Here is a 20,804-nt window from a genome sequence, read left to right as displayed (position 1 = left end):
GCAGATGAGCAGTAGCACTGGAACACTGATATTTAGGACTTTTATATATTTATCCCGGGAGGAGACGCAAATCCTTTGGGAGTTACACCAGGGAGGGCATCCGGTGTAAAAACCTGTCAAATCAAACCGGCTCAGCTACCTGCTGAATAAGGGAGCAGCCAAATGTAGCCGTTATATGTTGATCTGTGCTTGATGTCTGTTAAAAGCACAGGTTACCCTGTGGCATCTCTATTGTGAGCAAGTTTATCCCTGCCTCTCTGTAGGATCGTATGTTTTAACCACCTTTATTCAAGAAGGACTAAAAACTTGTACCCATTTTATTCTTCATACTCTAAATGATGAGCAGCATGCCGTTTTGCTGTTTTGCATACACTTACTACAAAGTAAAGTATTGCTGCCGTTGCTGTGGTCTTGTACTACGTTCACATTATGAACAATAACTTTAGAAAATGGACACGCGGGCCGGTGCGATTGATGCTAAGCCGCTGTTCAAGTGTTGTAAGAATCATAACTGTGCGCTTGTGATTGGGTCACCCATCATGCTTTGTTTCTTCATACCAACGGCTTCCATTAAATTGTAATAGTACTTTAAACACACCATTAGTATATTTTAAAAAATGGTTCTGTCTGTTTGAATCTTCAGGCTTGCTCATTTTCAGCTCTTACAGTTTAGGAAAAAAAAATCATTTTTTCCCTGTAGTGAAGGGATATGGAGTATTTTTTCACTACAGAGTATACAGAGAAATAGATGTGGTGCCTGTAACATCATACAGTAGTTATTTTGAATCTTTGACACGAGCGTTATGACTCTGACATAGAAACACTGCACTCTCACAAAGCAGCTTCTCTAAAGCAACCAAAGTTTGTATTTATTTGACTCTTAATGAATTTACAATTTTTTATGAAACAAAACTTGACCATAAGCTCAGCAGGAAAGTTTTTATTAATGTATAAACAAACGTAAATGTAACCAACATGGTAGAAAGGTCGTTTTTCCACAAATTTCTGCACACGCTGACTTCTTATCGAAACCACGGGAGGCTCCCCCTGCTGGTCATTTGTAAGACTGCGGGGTAACCGAATACCCATCTTTACTTTTTTAACCGTTTCAATCTACCTTTTAAACTTCTTTTTAATTCTTTTCAATAATAACACAGACAATAATTTTCAGAGAAGAAAAACCTCCCATTAAGGTGCCCTGTGTTACCTGCTGAGCACTACACAGCAGTCAGTCAGTCTGTGTTAAAGTTAGCAGCTAAAAACTGAGGGATATTCCTTAAAATATGTAGCTGACCAAAGTTAAAGTTCAACATAGAGAGGGAACGCTGGAAAACCTGCAGCATAAAGAGATGGCTACATATTCCTTTGCTGCTTTTTATCCCCTTAGTGTCCAAATTCAGTTAATGCTTCTATGTTTTGTGTTTTTTGATATCATAATGAGCCATTTTGATGTGTCACAGTGGGGAAAAATGAAACATTGCTGAACTCACTTTGAGCTCAGAACACATTGATAATGGATGATGTGATACTTGCTTATCTACACCAGCTTGAAGAGATATTAGTTGAAGGACAGTTTGGCTGTTTGCTTTGATTTGAAATCTATTAAAATTAAAGTCCAATAACTGGCAATTTAAAAAAAATCTATATTCAAGTTTTACTTTATTTCCAAACTGAATAGTGGCATAACAAGCTTTCTGGTAACCAATTGAATTTCTTTTAGGTCTCTTTTTATTCTCTGCTAACCTCTGAGAGAAATATCTGGCTCTTTGGCTGCTAAATGAGCTACTATATTCACTAGCTAGTTACTAACTGTGCACAGTGGGCTTTTGCAGCTTTCTTGCTAAAAACGGCTGCCTGCTGCAGCTGAAAACAATGCTTTGAGAGCTGCGGCGAGTAAAAACACTGGGGCAAAATACGCTGTAAAACAGAGAAACTGCAGTGTGTGTTTGTCACTGTGAGTCACCCCTTTCATAAAACGAAAACGCACGCAGGTAAATCATCACTGCTAACATGAAAATTCTGATTTGAAACCACTGCAATGATGGGAAAATTGCAAGTGCTCTCCTCTGCTTCTTTTTACCACTTCACACTTTCTACTCCGCGAAATGATCTGCATTTCAAGAGGAAGAGATCATTTGGAAGATAAGACCAAAATTTATTGCGGAAACGTGAGCATGCAAATTAAAGTTATTTTGGTTAGACTCCAATGAGATGAAACATCACAGAGCAGAGCCACAGATGAAGGGAGGAGATTGGAGTGGATGAGAGCAGGGATGTTGAAACTGAGTAAGAGATGATTTTGTCTGTGTAGGAAAAAACGGAAGTGACCAAGACGAGCCGGAGCAGCAGGAATAGCTCGCATCCAGACAAACAGAGACAGAACGTTCTGTTTAAAACCTGCGCAAAGCCCTAAACTCTCATGTTAGTCCTCATTTGTGTCCTCACCACAGGGAACCTTTGACACGAGTTACAGTGGGTTTTTGTAGTGTTGCCATAGAGTGCATATACAAATGGACAGCTCACCAGCTCTCATCCCAAAGTACAAAAGTAAAGCCAAAATATAACTGAAATAGTTACCATCATTTTGCATTGGAAATGCCCAAAAGTCAGCACAGTAGCCCAACCGGCTTCTGGAATGTCCTTCGTTGTCAAAGAACTAGCTTCATGCTAACTGTTTTCTAGACAAATGTTATTAGCTTCAAGCTGTTTGTCTTCTGCACCTACATGCATAATAATACATTGTCCTTGATACCTTGTCTCCACCCACGGTTACAGCTGTGCAAACTCTGGTTGCAAATTAAGTCATTAGTGCAAGGTGGCAGCGTCCTTCTCTCCACATTTTGCCTTTTGTTCTTATTGCCATTGTTTGTGGGTGTTGCACCAAGCAGCAGCTTCTGTAGCCAAAAAGCAAAGCCAAGACAGTGATGCCAAAAATGGGAAAGCAGTCCCTCAAAGTGTCGCTTGAGACTAGCTCCAAGCAGCACGCAAAATGAGCCCAGTAGATTCTTATTATTAAATATTACTAAGACATGCGGACATATGATGGACATTTTGAGTGATAGGAGATGCTACTAGCCGGTGTCTTCAACTCAGCTAATAATAGAGTCACAGACATGTTTTTAGTGTTGGCGCCATTTGAATATTTTTTTTATTTTAATGGCATCCAGCATGGTCCTCCTGGCTGCTCTGATAAACATGGCAAAGGGGAAAGCACCAACTGTGAGGCATTAAAATGCAGAGTTCACAAATCAGCGATCATGATCTCTAAATTCATCTTTCATATGCAGTCCGTGTCTTGCAGATTAGGAATGGTGTTTGTGCTGAGACAGGGTGGTGACCCACACAGCAAAAGCAAACTGACTTTATCTCTTTAGCCTCATTTAGTAGAAAATGAATGTCAGTGTTCAGGAATCGAGACACAGATGTTATTATTGTGTCTTCGGACAGTCTTCCATTTAAATTTTATGTCCTGAATACAGTCCAAATCAGATTAAGATGAGAACACCAGGATACTCAAATGCACGCAAACATACTCATTAAGCACTTTCGTCCTCAGTCGGGAGCAAGCGATTTACAAACCTGCACCACAGTGGATGTAATTACAGTCAAATCTTACATTTGATGGACTTTTAAAATGCTCATATTTCATATTTATTGGATGTCTGATATCCTTTTAATTCAGTGATCTATATCTGCCTGTCGGGAAGGCCCTATTTACCCGAGGGGATCGGTCGCTGAGGCTTATACTTACTGTGCAATTTTGCCCATGCTACTGTTTCATAGTTTCTTATTATCTCCCCCTCTCTGTCTTCTCGCTCCCTTTCCCTTTCTCACTCTCATCCTTCCATCCCTTTTTCCTTTTCCATTGTCTGCCGTGTGAGTAGAAGTTCACTAAGGAGGCTCCTAAAGAAGATTTGGATGTCCTGATTCAGCCCCTGCTGGAGCACTGCAGCTCAAAGAAGATGAACACGTGGCTCGGTATCTGTCCTCTCTTAACAATCTGTCTCCCTATTCTGCTTCACCCTCCTCTGGTTTTGAGTATCTTTGTGACACGCGTACATATGCGCACACACGTCACTGCCGCTCACTCAGAATTTAACAGGTCTCATATCACAGCCCTCGTATCCCTCAGCCCCCGCCGCCCCTTACATTTGAGTCCTCTTTTCTCTCCTGCTTTACTCCCTCTTTGCTTTTTGTCGGCCCACGCAGTCCCTCTCTCTGTCTGTCTTGCTGCTATCTTTCTTAGTGTGGCAGCTCTTATGAAAGTATAATGGTGCTGAAATTCAAATAATGTGGGTCACAAACTGGGCCATTGCCCCATAGCATTTCCCTTCTCTGGGAAGAAAAGATGGTGCTTTAATATCAGGCGGTGTAAACAAACAATGGACAGTCTGAATAAGTGTTGAATTTTACTCAGTCACCGATTCTCTTTTCTCTCCGACTCTGACTGGATTTCTTTGTATCCTGCATATTTTTCTCTTCAGTATCTATTGTATCAACATTTTTGACTTTACATCTGTGCAGTGTTTTTACTCCTCAAAGGCCACATTGAATTTATCACCAGCACTTGGTGTTAAGTCAGCATGAGCCCAAAATTTGTAAAACATCCATAAATATCTCAGTTATTTTGCATTAAATATACATAAAATGTATTTGAGACACAAACTAAAATAAGACCGGGGGACTAAAGGCCTTTATCAATGTGTAGCTGGTGATTGATTGACTTCTGCAAGTCTCTTCATATGTTGACATCCCCAGAGAGTCCAAAGCTGTCTCACTCTCACACTGTTGTCACATTTTAACACACACTAGTGTCACTTTCCACCATAAACCGTACTGTGTCATGATACAATTTTACCAGGTGAGAAAGCCCAACTAATCGTTTAAAGTCCTCATAAGAAAATCCATGACTTTCATACAGCAGTATGAAGTTTAAGGCTTGTCTGGGACTTTTTTGTTTCATGATTTTAGGTCTCAGTCACACAGGTCTAGAGACCAGGAGGCAGGAAAACCAAAGACATTGAGTTTATTCGCCCAGCCTTCATGATTATACCAAATTCCATTAAATTCATCCAAATCGGAGTAGAATTAATCAGTCATTCAAAATGTGATTGACCAAGAAGAGGCTACCCTTGTACCTCAAGCTAGCTTGCATAGCTAAAAAAGAAAGATCTTACTCTGGTAGAAAAGGTGAAAAACGGCTCTTGTAGCCCCCACAATGCAACACAACCTTGCTTGCAAAAGCTAAATCTGAGATATCAGGGTCACAGATTTGCCTCCAGAGGCATTACGCGGCTGTTTTTACAGGATATGTGATGCTTCCTGTTACTAGTAAATTTGCTGTAACATATACAATTCATGGAGAGCTGACTTTAAAATTAATGGAAGCAGTCATGTCACTATGATGGTATCCTGCAGTGGTATCTAATGGCATACAAGCAAAAGCAAAAACATTCAGGGAAACCAAATCCACAACTACAACTTATCACGTCAGCAGTAAAGACCTAAAGGGTGTGCCAAGCTCAGGGACTGTGATGGACACTGATCGATCTTACCCGGCGGGTGGATCTTTGTCTCCAAAATAGACGGACCAGATTTCAGACATTATTTGGATAAACTGGCCAAATATTCAGGATTTAAGTGGCTACTCTCTCGCCTGAAACAATATTAAAATTTAATGACATAATAGCAATCCAAGGACAAAAATTACAACAGCCTCAAGGCCTTCTGTCTCTTATGTTGCTGCTGATCTGAATGAAGCCCATCAACAACCCCCCAGTTTCTCCTCCCACCTCAGCATCCTGGAGACGTTCCACGGCATGTGCTCTTTTTTTCTCTACCTGTCACATTTCAGCATCTCCTTAGCATCCACTTTGAGAAATATATAGTCTTTGTGGCTTCAAAAGCCAAAACTCTTTACTGACAGTTTTCTTGGCCTAAAAAAACACGACTAAGGTTTGAGGATGTTTTACCTTTACACACGTGTGTTAATGTTAGGTGGACAAATTTGTATTGCATTAATCATGAAAACTCCAAATGATTTTGTTTTAAACATTTTATTCATTAGTTTTCATTTGGTTCATATTTTAATAGCTTTCATTATTTTCTCCGTAGTTACTACCGGGTAAAGGTTATTCTTTACGTTTGTGCCTACAGCACTGGCAAAGGGACAAAACTTGTTGGTTTATGGTAACGGCCTGTAAAAAGTGATTCATTTCAGACTTTCAATAAATGAATAAATAAAAGACATAAATAGGTAAACAACACAAAATGAAAATAAACAAGAAGAACAGCAGCTGCAAACTGCAAACTTAAGAATTGCCTAATAATAAAGAATCCATTTCCAAACACCATCTGAGTCTGAAAAGCAGCAAATGACACAGAGAAACTTCCATTTTTCCACCAGTTTCACTTGATAACAGACTATCTCGCTGTGTCGCTTACACAATTTCAGGGCATTTTGATGTGAAATTGGTCTTTTGGAAATGAGGAGTTTTGCTTCCAATATCTCAGAATTTAGAGGGAACACAGTGTATATGTGACACTTTACAGGGCTATAACTATAATTCAGCATCAGACTGTCCTGACAGCGTGTGCGTGACACTTTCAGGTAGCCTGCTATTGTTCCAAAGTATTTCATTTATGGAGAAGGGACGTGTCCCAAGCAGGGGCGCAATTCCCAGGGGGGTTAGGGGGGTTATGACACCCCAATAATCAGACCCAACCAATATGGTCCCGAGCTGTCATGTTTCACATGTTTGCAGATAGTCTGTGATTTTGTTCATAATATGAATGTGTTCATCTGTTTAGGTTTCTTCAGTCATGTAGTCGTTTATTTATTGAGTGCGTGACCGAACGAACACGCGTGAGATTATGTTCACCAGGAGAATCTTACACTCGAACCGAAATGAAGATTGACTCTCAGAAGCTAATGACCAAACTTATAGCCCCCATGACATCCCAGGAGTCCTACTGTTGGCCCTAACTGTCCCTCATAGTGTTGCATTTATTTAATGCACATGCACATATCCCAGAGTGCAGGGAGACACTAAAGAGTCATTTGGTGATGGCTAGTATTTTAAGCTGTATAGCAACACCATCACACCCTGATTAACACCTAAAGCCTGCATTATGTTCCCTGTAATGATAATACTTTTTTTTTTTATCTCTAACTGCTGCTCCTCTGCTGGCTTCCAGAAGCTAGCCAATGAGTAGCAATTGGGCTTTTAGGGAGGAGCTAAAACTGCTTGTTACAGCTCTTCAGCTGAAGAGCTGCATAGCAGGCAGTATGAATATAAATAATTTTTGGGTGTGTGTGATTCAGGAAAAACTGCTGAGTCTTAACATAAAAATGGAAATCAGCATCATATTTAATATTAATATTTTATATATTATATAAATATTTGCACTTTAAACAACTGCCTGCGTTGCATAACGCGGCTGCTCATCTGTACTCACCTCCATCGCCTCACCGTTCTCTCTCTTCCTCTCTTTTCCTTTAGGTGTGGTTTACGGCTACAAGGGTCTGCTGCTGCTGCTGGGCATTTTTCTGGCATATGAGACCAAGTCTGTCTCCACAGAAAAAATCAATGACCATCGGGCCGTGGGGATGGCTATTTACAACGTTGCTGTGAGTCCGTAAAGAAACAGCTCCATCATGCCTAAGCCCATTTCTGGGTGCGGCGGTTTAAATTTTTACAGCTGTCTTGCTTTTGTAGGATGTGGAATAACAAAGTGGCAATAAGTATGGTTTTTATTACTCCGTAGCACAAAATGCCCGCAGTATATCAGCGGGGAGTTAATCAATGCCAGTGGTCCATGATTACTTTGGAGCTGAGATTTTTTTTTGCCTTCCAGAAGTTACTTTCCTGCTCGTTCAGCCAGGTAGCTTGGCCAGCTCTCGAGAGGCAATACGTTACAGGTTCTGGTCGTTTATAAAAGTTAATGTCACAGGTAATTTAAAGGAACTCGGCATAACTTGTGATCAGCGATATGTACATCCCTTAAGTAAACTGCAGGCATCACTCTTTAGCATGCAGGATGTGCTTGTACTGTGGCGTGAAAGCTAATATTATTCAAAGCAGTGACAGCATACACAAGATCACAATTATATTATGCTAGCTTCTGCAAAAAAACAAGTGAGAAGGGGCCGCTGACTTACAGGGAGGCAGGGGAGGTAGACGGGCTTGTTCCAGACAGAGGAAGAACCGAGGGATGACATAAGATAAATAAGGATTATTATGAATGGTCCTGGAATAAGAATACAGCACTGAAAATGAGCACGATTGGTCCATATTAGGCTTGTATTAGTTGCCCATACATGACTACAATGCTTTGTGTACACCTACAGTTGGGAGTAAATCTTTAATTCAAATTTTAGAGTCAATTTAGATTCAACAAGGAAGTTAATATTCATCTTGATCTGGGATTTATATATATGTGTATATATGTATGTTTTTCTCTTAAATTCAGAGCCCCTATTGCATTTCTATCCAAATCATTCTGCTGCCAGCTCCAGGTGCTGCCTCATCGTACCTGCGCTGCTATGATACTCTTATTTCAAGTCTTGTTTGCAAAGTGCAAACTCAAAGACATTTCACGGTGAAGTAAATGTTAAATGAAATCAAAAGAATACAAAGCAGACTGTTACTGCGCAGCACTCAGATGCAAGCCAACCTTATCAGAGTGCTGCAGTTCAGCTTTAGTGCTGGGCATGTACTGTGTGTTGCACAGTGCGGGTAATGCAAAGTGTATCTCTGAGACCACATGCACAGTATGGAGTTATCCCGTCCCATGGCAGCAATAGGTTTAAAAATGCACCCATTTGGGCACTAAAGAATGGCAGTAAAAGCAGCCGTCAGTCATAAACATTTTTCAGCGGCTGTTAATAGCAAGTGAATCATCTTAAACGCAGGCACCTAGGATGCACTTCACACTGGAATAGCAGCCATTATGTTCACCGTAGCCACTTTAGACAAATTCTTGCTGCCATTTCCTGACACTCTTGACACAGACTAACTTTGGAATTGATGTAAAATGTCTGCAGGAGAAAAAATAAAAGTTGTTTCTGTTGCTTTAACTGCCAGCAGAGGTTTTTTTTCCCTGTTTTGATCAAGAGAAGGCAAACATTTTTTTATAGGTTGCTGTTTTTAACTGACATTTTCCTGCACTGGCCCGAATCCCCATTAATATATGAATAAGAAAGCTCCCTAATGAGCAGCTGCACATTTATCATCTTATACTCTGTGGATATATAATTAATAAATGGACAGATCTCGCCTCATTTATCGAGGAGAAGATTTATCATCCATCCATCATTTATGGTTGTTTATGATGTCATTAAATGCAGCTTTGCGTGACCATTTCGTCCCATGGCTCCACAATGTGAGTCACGTCTAATGTTGCTATTTTATCTTATAATATTCACATTTCAGTTTTATGACGATGTCAATAGTTAATGGCGTCTGCGAGGGGACCTCCTTCCTCTTTGCTAAGTTGTGAGCTCCAGGCCCTGATGAGATGACAATGTGGAGATTGTCAGCACGCTGTTGCCACTTCAGTCATGACTTTTTAATGCTGTTTTCACATGGGAGCCCTCCCCGGAATGATAAACAGATGCCTGATGCTTTTACGGATGTGATTTTCCTCCCCTCTCATCCTGTCGCTCTCCAACTCTGCTTTATTCTCCACCTCCTGTCCTCCAACCCTACCTCCCTTCTTTCTTTTTACATTTAATCTCACTCTCCCCTTTGTTCTTACTTCTTTCTCTCTCTCTGTCTTCCTGCAGGTGTTGTGCCTGATCACAGCTCCGGTGACTATGATCCTGTCTTCACAGCAGGACGCCTCCTTTGCCTTTGCTTCTCTAGCTATCGTCTTCTCTGCCTACATCACACTGGTGGTGCTCTTTGTACCCAAGGTGCTCCTGCTCATGATTGACACCTTTTAAGATCCGCTGACATTCATAGTGAAGTGAAACTGAAGGTCAAACGTTTCAAATTCAGCATCTTTAGGAATGAGCTGCAGCTTGTAGCGCACGACAGTCACGATCACATTATTCACTCTGACAGCTTTTTTGTTTCCCAACTGCATAAACACGCTTTGACGTTTGAGTGTAGCGCAACATTGGACCGGCTCAAATCATATCTGTCTTACCGTTTCAACATTAAGGTAATAATCTGCGAAATTTCTTGCTGGGAGCTTTTACATTTGTAGCTGCCGTAAACATTTGGAGTAGGAAAAAAAATCTTCCGCAACAAACAAAGTGAGACGTTTTACACGTCTGGCAGTGCCGTGGGTTTTTTGGGTTGTTATGAACAGAAGAAGAGCCGCGCGGTGCACATGCTGCAGACAGAAGGAAGAGTGCTGCTTACAGAAATTCAAATTTCATTAACAGGAAATCACAATATCGTCTCCACCCTTTGATTATCAGGATATTTGTGGGAGCTCACTGCTGTGCAGAGACGGCGCAGCAGCGAGTGCTGAACTTGTCACTAAAGTAAAATAAAAGTCTTCAGTGATGAATAATATTTTTAAGCCTTTAGAGAAATGTGAGTGATTTGGCTGAGAGGGCTGCAAATATTAAAGATGTTTTATTACGGGCTCTGAATAGATGCATTATTCATTGGGCGCAGGGTAGCTGGTCTCAGTCCTGATTTTCTTCTTTATTGAATTCCTGTCTCTGCAACGGTCCAGATGCGGCGTCTCATCACCCGCGGCGAGTGGCAGTCGGAGCAGCAGGACACCCTGAAGACCGGCTCGTCCACCAACAACAACGACGAGGAAAAGTCCAGGCAGCTGGAGAGGGAGAACAGGGAGCTGCAAAAGATCATCCAGGAGGTGAGGACGCATTAAACAGATGCACATATCATTATTATTAAATACAGATTCCAGTTTAACCTGGAGTTCACCCGTGAAGGCGATAGATATACTACACACTCGTAAAAAATCATTGTACAGATATCTTATGTAATTCATTTATTATGTATGTTTGTGTGGCATGCTGAGCACTGAGAGTGCTGCCTGTGTGAACATAGATATGCTGCAAGATGTTCCCATGCAGTGCAAACGTGATGACCTCATTGCCTAATATGTGCATAGAAATGCTCTTAACCTGCACGGTAATTAGATGCATGTGGAAAATTCCTTTTAAGTGTATTTGTGCGTTAGTGTGTCGGAATCATTATAAATCAATAAACGCATGTTCGCTCACTAATCATAGACAATAGAAATGATGGATATAAACACTGTGATGGTGCCGTTTCACTCCAACGTTAGTAAATGAAATCCTGCTATGAAGCATTTTCACCATCGCAGTCTGCACACTCATTGGCTGACAGCTCATTAGCCAATGAGCTTACCTCGGATAATCTTTGTTTTTAATTATATTAATGACTAAGCTAACTTAGCATGTTATTGAGTATAAAACTAGTGCCTAAGACCCTTAAAGGCTAGACGCTCTCTCTAATTGGAAAACTTGGCACTTTTTGTTGGGTTCACTTTTCAGACCTGGAAGCTCTGTCCATCATTAAAACGCTCTTTGTCCTGCCGCCATTCTCTTTGTATGGAAGCACATTTACCTCGGGGTTGAACAGCAAAGAGTGAAGCTGTTTTCTTGGAGAAGCCTGTCGGCTAAAGCAAAACAATCTGAGGATTTTCAGCCAGAGAAACTGAAAAATAAAGAAAAACAGTGTCAGAGGCCAAAAAAAGCAGAGTTTTGATAATGGTTCAAGTTAAAGGGGGAAAACTCTGAAGCTCCGTCTGCATTGACTGAGGAGGTGAGTGTTGCGTTCCCAGAGACACAGACTGTGGCTCATCTGATCTTTCAGTCTAAAACTCAATTATTAGAAACCACAGCTGCCACAGAGCGAGTGAGGACATCCAGCAAAGACTGAAGTTTCTTTCGTTTTTTTAATGGCTGTGATTTTAAACCCTAATGGGAACAAATAAAGTCACCTGAAACCTTAAAACTACAGTAATAACAGTATTATGTAACTTTTAGTGAAAGGTTGTCTGTCGCTTTATGTTTTAAAAGTAATCAAAAACCTGCATCTCTTCACTTATTAAATTCATGTTTGATTTAATTCTTTATTGTTATTTTTATTTCAGTTTCGAAAACTTTAATTATGGTGACAAAATTATTATTGTTGTTGCTTAATTTAAAGATATGTTTTTACTTTTTCTTGCACAGCTGGTCTTTGGTCGTTCTCTAAATGTGATAATGCTGCACAGAGTGAACCATTTACTGTCCCAGTGAGGATGTGTTAGCTTATGTGAAATACCTTGTCAGGAATCGGAGCATTTTCCTGGTAGTTTTGACAATTTCAGAAACAAAGATGTGAATGAAAAAGAAGAAACAACTAGTTAAACATTATAATAATGTTATTGTTGCTGTGGTGATTTTCCTGCTGTTTCCCTCAACCTTTTTTGGGATAATCAAACATTCCTGTATATGCTGGGAAAGTCCTGCCAATGGAGATGGGAGTTTCAGTTATTGTGTTTGTTTTGCTGTCATCACTGTTAATAACAGCGAAATAACCGTTTTGTTTTCATGTTATTTCTGGCTCATCTTTCTTTATAAGTAACAATTCATTTCATTATGGTCTGTATTTGTATAGCGCTTTACCAGTCCCTAAGGACCCCAAAGCACTTTACATAACCAGTCATCCACCCATTCACACACTGGTGATGGCAGCTACATTGTAGCCACAGCCACAGCCTGGGGCGCACTGACAGAGGCGAGGCTGCCGGACCTCTGCTGATTACTGTAGTGACCGTGTATTCCAGCTTTCTATATTTAACATTATTAGATCTGCGGTGGCTCACTGGGTTGTGTTATGTGGCGTTCTGCCATCTCCTTGTAGATATTTAGGGAAGTTTCAGAGAATATTTTACAGGAAGTAGCACAAGTTCCCTGCAGGTTTCTATGAATTATATAAAACACTTTTTTAACCTGTAAGGGGAAATTTCTACGTTAAAGCAGCAACAATTGTTTAAAAAAAGTGCCTGAGTGTGACATTTTACTAACAGCACTAATAATAAAAAAATATGAGCAGTGATATAAACAGCATAAAAAGTCTAATTTTAAATCCTGGAATGATCAGAAGGCTAATTTGCTATGTTCTTCGGGGATCGCCGTCCAGGGACACTTGCTGGGTGAGCTAATCAACATGCATATTCATCCACACATCCTGGTTTTGTTTACTTCAGAGTCATAATAGCCCTGAACCTGTAATAACATCTTCTGATGTCTTGTTTTGTCACCCAAACGGTCCCAAAGATATTTCACTCACGTAAATCACACAAGCTGAGGAGCTGAAACCCACAAATGTATTTCACTAGGAACATTTCTGAAGCAGTTAATCAGATATCAGAGTTGCTTTTTCACTGTGATTTATTTTTAATCAGTTTAATTATTATTTTTAAAATGTACTTATTAACCTATAGAGGCAGAGTGCAGTTACGTCCCATCCACACAGGAGGGAAAAAATGAATGTCTCTCTCTGACTTTGTTGTGTGAAGGTGACTCCTTGTCAGATCCATCTGCAAGCAAAAAATGGAAAATGACTAAAAGCTGCTGCGTGGTGGAATCCACCGCCAGCAGAATGAGGGACCCGGAAATGGGTTTTTTTTTATGAACTTTGTAATTGGAAAAAGTTTCAGGAGCACAAAGTGAGACGTTGGCAGAAAGACAGGGGGTTGTTTATAATCCTGACACTCAGGATGTGAGGGGTTTATCAAAAAGTAATATGAATAAATTACTGATTTACTTCCTGAAGAAAGTAATTTGTTACTCTTCTCGTTACATTACTTTTGAATTTCTCTGCATCATTGCCCAACTTACATTTTCACATAATTATTAGTTAACAGTATAAAATTGCAGCGACTGACACTACAAAAACCCTCTGACAGTGCAGTTTTCATTGGACATCAACTCATAGTTACTTTTCTGAACACCAGATAGATTTTGAATCAGATTCTCTAAAGTCCTGCACAGTATGGAAAAACACTCCTGTCCCTGCGGCAAAATCACATCATCACGCCAACCCTGGCTAATTCAATGTTGGCTAATTTAAACTGACAGTGTAAAAATGATGTGTTTGCTTTAATGCTTTCTGCCACAGAACAGCGACTTCAATGATCCTGAAACAAATGGATCAGCATTAGCTGACTAACATTCTTCATTGCTTTCACCATCAGGTGCAGCAGGTCATTGTCTCAAAGTCAAAAAGTTTTATTTTATTATTTTATTATCACATTTTGTTCTACATCATAAATACTTTAGTAAATACCCCGCTTGTGAATTTTGAAACCTTTGTGCATCTCAGAGAAAGTGTTCATTAATAATCAACTAAATAAGAATACAGAAGTTATCTGGGAAATTCTGCATCATCATAAATGTCAAGTTATGTGACCTGGTGCAAGACCTACTGATCGCATATACACTTCAACAAACTGACATCATGGAAAAATCCCACAGTTTTTGTCAAAGGAACCCAGGCAGTTTTAACTTCATGGCTGGCCACCAGAAAAGTGTTTGTGCTTTTCTTCTTCTGAGAGTTGATATAAAAATCTGTGACATGCTTGTGCTGCAGTTATACAGAGTGTCAGTCACGGGCTGATGCTTCGGCCCCCGGGGCTGTGTGCCGATCACATGACAAATATCTGCTCTAGATCATCGTAGGGATGCTTCAGTTTGTAACTGCAGACTCTGATTGTGTTTTCAGAAAGAAGAGAGGGTTTCGGCGCTCCGCAATCAGCTGGCTGAACGACAGGCTCTACGTAACCGCCGCCGACCCTCCACGGGCCAGAATCAGAACCACAATGCCCCGCCTCCTTCTTCTCAGCCAGATCCCAAGTCCCTGCTCCCTCCGCCCGGCTATCCCAACCCAACCACGGACAATCATTCCCTCCCACCTTCCTTCTCCAACTCCTCCAACCTCTACCCAGCAGACAGCAAGATGAGCCGCAACCACTGTCACAACAGCCAGATCCCGCTGCTGTATAAATAGGTGAAACACGGGAGGGTTCGGGTGGGGGAGGCGCACACGAGGGACACAGAACAGCACGAGACACTGTGAGTTTCACTTGTTTGGGCAACGAGCACAGCGGAGTAGTGACACTGTTTTAAAACACGGCGTGGAAGCTGAAATGAGTACACGGGAGTGCTTTATACTCGGGGAGAGTCACACAGGTAACACCCATCCTCTAAGTTTTGATCTCACTGTGTTCAACCCAGAAACACGGCGCACGCGGTGGCTCGACGTGGCGACAAGCACATCTAAGACTAGCAGCACACGACGTCTTTTTCAAAGATCAAGTGAACAATAGTCTCTTAATCATTCCGCTCCCTCATTCGTTATCTGGTTTCGTTGTGGAGACGCAGTGTCGAGGATCTTCAAAGGATGTGTTTGTGTCTTTGCTATATCGTCTCCACATTTTGTCTCTCGAGTTCATTAACTAGACAGACATGCGGTAGTGATTTATATTGGTCTGTAATATTTGATTGTTTTGTCATAGAGTTGTTGTTCTATTCTCTGTTAAGCTTTCAGGAGAGTTGTGAAAACTGAAATTTGCAAAGGGACAAAGCAATGTACAGTTTTAACTTTTTTTCCCCCTCTAGTGTTTCCTCTAAAAGCAGCCGAGAAGCTCAGAAGCGAAAAATGTGCATTATTAAACAGCCATAATTTAAAACGGCCAGGGAGCTAAGCATGCATGGATGTCTGTTGTCAGGACTGTGTGTTCAAGTACAAAACTGCATTTTAATAAGCTAGTTCCTTATTAGACCCATGTTGAAGAAGACAATGATCAAAGTTACTGATGAATGAGGACAGTTTTGATAGCTTTGGGGTTTGAAATCATATTTTACAATGTATTTTTTGAAGTTTGTGTTTATTTAGCAGTACAGTACAGTAGGAGACATCAAGTCAAGTCACATCAAGCCTGCATCTAACGTATCTTGCAGATATTGTCATCTACAGTCCTTTGGGGTCGTCCTCTTGTGCACTTCTGGATCTTATCCAGCACTGATGCTGACCCTACTTTCAAATCACCATTTGGGGCCCTTAGCTTCAGTGGGGCCAAACACCAGTTATCAGTGGAAATACACTCCGTGTGCAGTTCTGGCAGTCCAGGAGGTCAGGAGTGCAACCAGGATGTTCATGAGGAGTGAAATTTTCCGAACGTTTAAAAGGTTAAACGCAGTAAATCTTTCGTTCTGTCATCGTTTAAGCACATAAAGGATTAAAGACCATGACATCGCCTCCTGAGGGTCAGTTGTTTTTCTTGGCATTTCAAGGGTTAAACACTGTAAATTTGTCACTCAGCCAGATTTAGCTCCTTGGAAATCCATCGTCAGCCCCAAAATAAATGGTGAAGCATTAGTGTTCTGATACATGGAAGCGCATATATGAGGTTGAATGGTCCTTGGACAGAGAATGGAAGTGTTCCAGATGTGCACAAGGAGACTGCATTGAATGGGATATCAGACAGTTTGATTTTTATCTGTGGAGTCCTGGAAACATTTGATATGAGTAATCACCATCACTTACCATGATGACCAAGGCCCAGCTGTCTATTCTGGCTGCCTAATTTCACGGGGTACAGTTATCCGTCAAACACATTCATATACAGTCTACAAAACTGGAGCCATCCAAATTCCAACATACTTAATAGAAGCACAGTCTGTACTTTCTGCCTTTTGTAAATCTAAACCACTTTATGTTTGGACAGCAGTGAAACGTTGAGGGCTTCTGTGATGGCTATTACTGTAGATATGCAGAGAAAGCACAATTTTTTTATACCTGTAAATCTGTTACCCGTCATACTTGTAAACTTCGTTTTTTGTGTCGTATGTATACGTACATGAATTTTTTCCTTTTTCCCACAGACGATTGGGAATGAAGCTAATTTATTTTCTTCATCTTTTGCCTTCAGCTAAGTGGTGAAAGCATCCATGAAGGACTTAAAGTAATGTGACATAGTGTATTTATTCGGCAGTTAATGCGGATGTACTATTTCATTCATGAGCTATTTCCAGATTTTATAAAGCAATGACGCCTGAATGACGCTGTTAGCAGGTAACACAACACTTTGTCAAATATTTTTAAATATCTGTAAATCACAGTGTGCACTTTAAACCGAACAAACGATTCCACTCTGTGTCGCTGTTACTCGGTTTAGCTCAGGGTTTGGGGGAGGACCGTCAAAGTCAACTTAAATGAATGAAATAGGCCATATTTATTAACTGTGCAGTACCTTGATCACTTGATAGTGTAGTATATGAATGCAGAAATTACTTCAGAAATGTTCTATTATCTTGCACATATATAAGAATATACATGGATTTGGGGATATTTGTATTCACTATATCTAAGATATTAAATGTTAATATATTTCAGAGTATGTGTATGCAGATATATGGGTACCATAAATAAAATATTTGTTTTTTCACTGGGTATTTCTCGTGTTTTAATTGATACGTTTTAAAATATGTGGACATATCATATGGATTGTTGTGCATATTCCAAAGGCACAGCACATGTTTGCTCATGTTTGCACTATCCACTAGATGTCACCAGTTATTTGTTGTTTTTCTGATTTGCTCGGGCTGTTTTGACCAATTCATCTATGTCCAAGTGAAACTTGATATTTGTCTCTAGGTCAGCTCTGCAGGACTCAAAAAACCAAATAAACCCAGAAGAAAAGCTCATTAAACAAAAGCTAGAAGCAAAATTTGACACGATGACCAACTGTAAAGCCCAGTGGGAACCTCGTTACCGAGACAATGAGTGGATGTTTGCCTTGCATATGAAACAAAAGTAGACAAATTGCTCCCAAGTGCGTCCGTTATTTGTATGATGTGTGTTTATAGATGATGACAGTCTGACAAACCCAGCTGTGCCACAGTCCCATGATCCCTCATCTCGCACAGCTTCCCGTTCCATCTTTTTTCAGCTGACTGAAAGCAAGGTATGTGGTAATGCACAGGGAAAGGGTTGGTGTCGAGAACGAGAGAGGCTGTGTGTGGGGGTGGATGGCTGCCATTGGGGAAAACCCACTCTGAGCTGAGGCTTCTGTGGGCCTCCACCTGACACAGCACTCGGCAAGAGGCAGAAAAAAAGCAGGAAATTCCCCTCCACTTGTGTGATCCAACAAAGGAAGTATTTGCTGGCTGTGGAGGAATTTCATAGCAGCTTTTGCCAACTAGTGTGTGTGTGTGTGTGTGTGTGTGTGTGTGTGTGTGTGTGTGTGTGTGTGTGTGTGTGTGCTGCAGCGCCGGCTGGACAGACTTCTAACTATTACAGGAGACCATTCTCTGTAGTTTTCTGCATTTTTATTCTTTTCACAACTTATATAAATTTTTAAAGTTATATAAACTTATATAAATACCTTTAAAGTCCCGGTCCCAGTGATTTAAATACAAATAAATACAAATAAATACATACAAGCTATGACAGCACCTCTGTATCTGAACTCTTGAGCCAAAGAGCCTTGTCATCATCTGATACAGCAGAGGAAATCTAGCCTCATACAATCTCAGGTCAGTATAAATAATATGTCAAAAGTGCCTAAAGTAGAAACAATGTTGCAAACTGTTACAGTTTATATAGTTTTAAAAAACCAGCCTAACGTTTTCAGCTGGGAATTTCATCTCCATTGAGATTTCAATATTTAAACATCACCATGTGGATGAAATAAAAAACTATATGTTCACATAGTTTTTAAGCTCCATGCAGCTTTTCTGCTCAAAGCGGAGAGTCGTTTCAAAGTGCAAACACGCCAAAGAAGGTCCTTCCTTCGTCAGTCTCCAGCTCTGATAGCTGGTTGGTTTCTGTCCACAGCGTGTCTCCTTCGTTCAGCTGAAACACAGCGCCCAGGTAAATGGCGTTGTACCAGCCGTGGTCTGAGAAGCTATCCTGAATGGTGTCTTGGCATGCCGACCTCAGGGCGCTCATCAGAGTGGAGGGGCTTCCCACAGACTCTGAGTAGCGCCAGATCCTGTGGCTGAGAATTGTGAGGCTTTTTTCCTCATCTTCATTGTCATCGCTATTCCCACAGATCACCCTGAAGGATGCCTGGCTGTAGACGAAGTACAGGCCGGTGTGTGGGATGATGATTTTGTTGGCCTCCAACTTGAAGCCGCCCTGAGCAAACGCCTGGCCTTGACCATTCCTCCACTCCAGATGACCTTTTGAGTCGCTGCCTGCAAGTAAAGATCAGAAACGTTACAGCCTTGAAATACCGGAGTGTGAATTACTGACAGGTTTGTTATTTGGAGAGCAGAATGAAGTATTGACTGAAGCTAATGAATGACTTATGGGACTTCCTTATTGTGCTCTTGGTTTCCAAAAAGAAGAGAGCTACCAATACCACAGAGGGAGAAGAAAAACTCAGAAAAGCTCCTTTGAAGGCTGAGATTATGAGCCTATTGTTTGCTGAGGACCAAATCAAGGTAAGCGGTGACTCACCTTCTAGGTGGATGGCTGCCTTGGCTTTGCTGCTGATCCATTTTATCGTGGAGTGGGGCTCTGAAGGAAGGAAGAAAAATGTGAGCTTGTCTCAAATAATCCACAAAGACTCAAATGTAGCTCTCATCAAAACCTCTCATAAGCACCCATGTGTATAATCACCTGGTTTTTCGCCAGTGTTCTTCGCCTTTAGTGCTTCTGGCTGTCCTACTTGTGTCTGCATGGAGGAAAAAAGAATCCTTAGATACATATATAGACACACACACAGGTTTTGAAAGACTTTTCATCATACTCGAAAAGATGAGATGCTCCTTACCATCCTTTCTGGCCTCGTATTCCAGTACCAGGCAAACAGCAGGACACCTGCTAAACAAAGAGCCACGACGACGAGGACGGCGCACACCTTCCATATCCACTCTGCAGGTGATTTCTTCTCAACTAAAACTACAGTCTTCGCCTCAGGACCGGCCTCGACATCAACTGGTGTGGTTGTGTATGCAACCATGCTGTGCACAAAGCCTCTGCCGTCTGATCTTTAAAGAAATCCAGAAACCGAACAGTTGTCTGTGTCTTCTGTGCTGACACTTCTCTCTTTGAGTGTGCTGTTTGTGTTAAGAGTGAACTTCTGCTGGAGAGTCTGTAGTATTTATGCAGCTGCAGGGGAAACTCCAGTGATGTCACCGTGTAAGTGGAGACAGCGCAGCAGCAACAGCGGTGGCAGCAGCGCAACCGGGGTCATGGAGAAAGGAGAGTGAGAGGGAAGGAAAAGTTACAGAACATTTAGCGGAGTGTCACCGCAGGAGTTATGGTTTCAGGATGGGAAAGTGGTTGATGGCGACTTTTGGTTTTCTAAAAAAATTATATACACAGATATTCAGGCACACACACGATGAGAGACAGACACACAGTTGCACCACACTGTGTCTGAGGTTAACTCGTACAGCTCACCAACATTTTGAGGTCAGAAAAGGGACATTATAAATAAACAACCCCCACCCCACCGTGACTTGTATAAATTATTAGTAAAGTCTTCACAGTACACTGACATAATAGCTTTTCTCCAAATCAAATCTACACATTTTTCTCTGGCATGTAGTGCAGTTCTAGTAACTAGAGTGTTTTTGTTGCTCACGTCTAGCTTGCCTTTACCGTGTATTTCACAGAAGTGTTATTTTGCTCAAAGCTCTTTTGAGAAACAGGGAGCCTTTCACTCAAAAAAAGTACATTCATGTTGTTGTATTCTTTTTACCCATAGACTGTATATAAAAGATGGCCACAACTACCACAAGGTCTCGTTTTTGCCATGTAGGTTTTTTTCAAGCCATAAGTGGCCATTAT

The 20,804-nt window shown here is 41.0% G+C and overlaps 2 protein-coding genes across 5 annotated transcripts in view; one reads left to right on the top strand and one right to left on the bottom strand.

Annotated features, from left to right (window-relative positions):
- The window catches only part of gabbr1a (gamma-aminobutyric acid (GABA) B receptor, 1a), a 141,341-nt gene extending 123,924 nt beyond the window's left edge, over positions 1–17,417 (top strand). For 2 of the 4 annotated variants that reach the window (XM_080897362.1, XM_080897363.1), the window contains 5 exons: positions 3,885–3,978; positions 7,503–7,630; positions 9,788–9,916; positions 10,693–10,836; positions 14,724–17,417. In XM_080897362.1, coding sequence (XP_080753488.1) covers positions 3,885–3,978; positions 7,503–7,630; positions 9,788–9,916; positions 10,693–10,836; positions 14,724–15,008 — 780 coding nt within the window. In that variant the 3' untranslated portion in view covers positions 15,009–17,417. The remainder of the gene's footprint in view (positions 1–3,884; positions 3,979–7,502; positions 7,631–9,787; positions 9,917–10,692; positions 10,837–14,723) is intronic. The other 2 variants (XM_080897364.1, XR_013973533.1) reach the window with 2 other exon arrangements.
- Positions 17,418–18,344: 927 nt separating this feature from the next.
- On the bottom strand, positions 18,345–20,062 carry tnfb (tumor necrosis factor b (TNF superfamily, member 2)). The gene is made up of 4 exons (XM_080897526.1): positions 19,783–20,062; positions 19,629–19,683; positions 19,467–19,526; positions 18,345–19,201 (listed from the first exon to the last, which is right to left on the bottom strand). The coding sequence occupies exons 1-4, from the start codon at positions 19,969–19,971 to the stop codon at positions 18,762–18,764; spliced, it is 744 nt and encodes a 247-aa protein (XP_080753652.1). The 5' UTR covers positions 19,972–20,062; the 3' UTR covers positions 18,345–18,761.
- Between the last annotated feature and the right edge of the window lie 742 nt (positions 20,063–20,804).

This window comes from Rhamphochromis sp. 'chilingali' (assembly GCF_963969265.1).
Source record: "Rhamphochromis sp. 'chilingali' genome assembly, chromosome: 11".
NCBI classification, from domain to species: Eukaryota; Metazoa; Chordata; class Actinopteri; order Cichliformes; family Cichlidae; genus Rhamphochromis; species Rhamphochromis sp. 'chilingali'.
This window is presented reverse-complemented; position numbering and strand designations above follow the sequence as displayed.

Coding starts and splice junctions, on each gene's coding strand:
- tnfb (XM_080897526.1), bottom strand. CDS start 19,971: ATGGTTGCATACACAACCACACCAGTTGATGTCGAGGCCGGTCCTGAG. Junction 19,684..19,782: donor ATACGAGGCCAGAAAGGATG/GTAAGGAGCATC, acceptor TCCTCCATGCAG/ACACAAGTAGGACAGCCAGA. Junction 19,527..19,628: donor GAACACTGGCGAAAAACCAG/GTGATTATACAC, acceptor TCCTTCCTTCAG/AGCCCCACTCCACGATAAAA.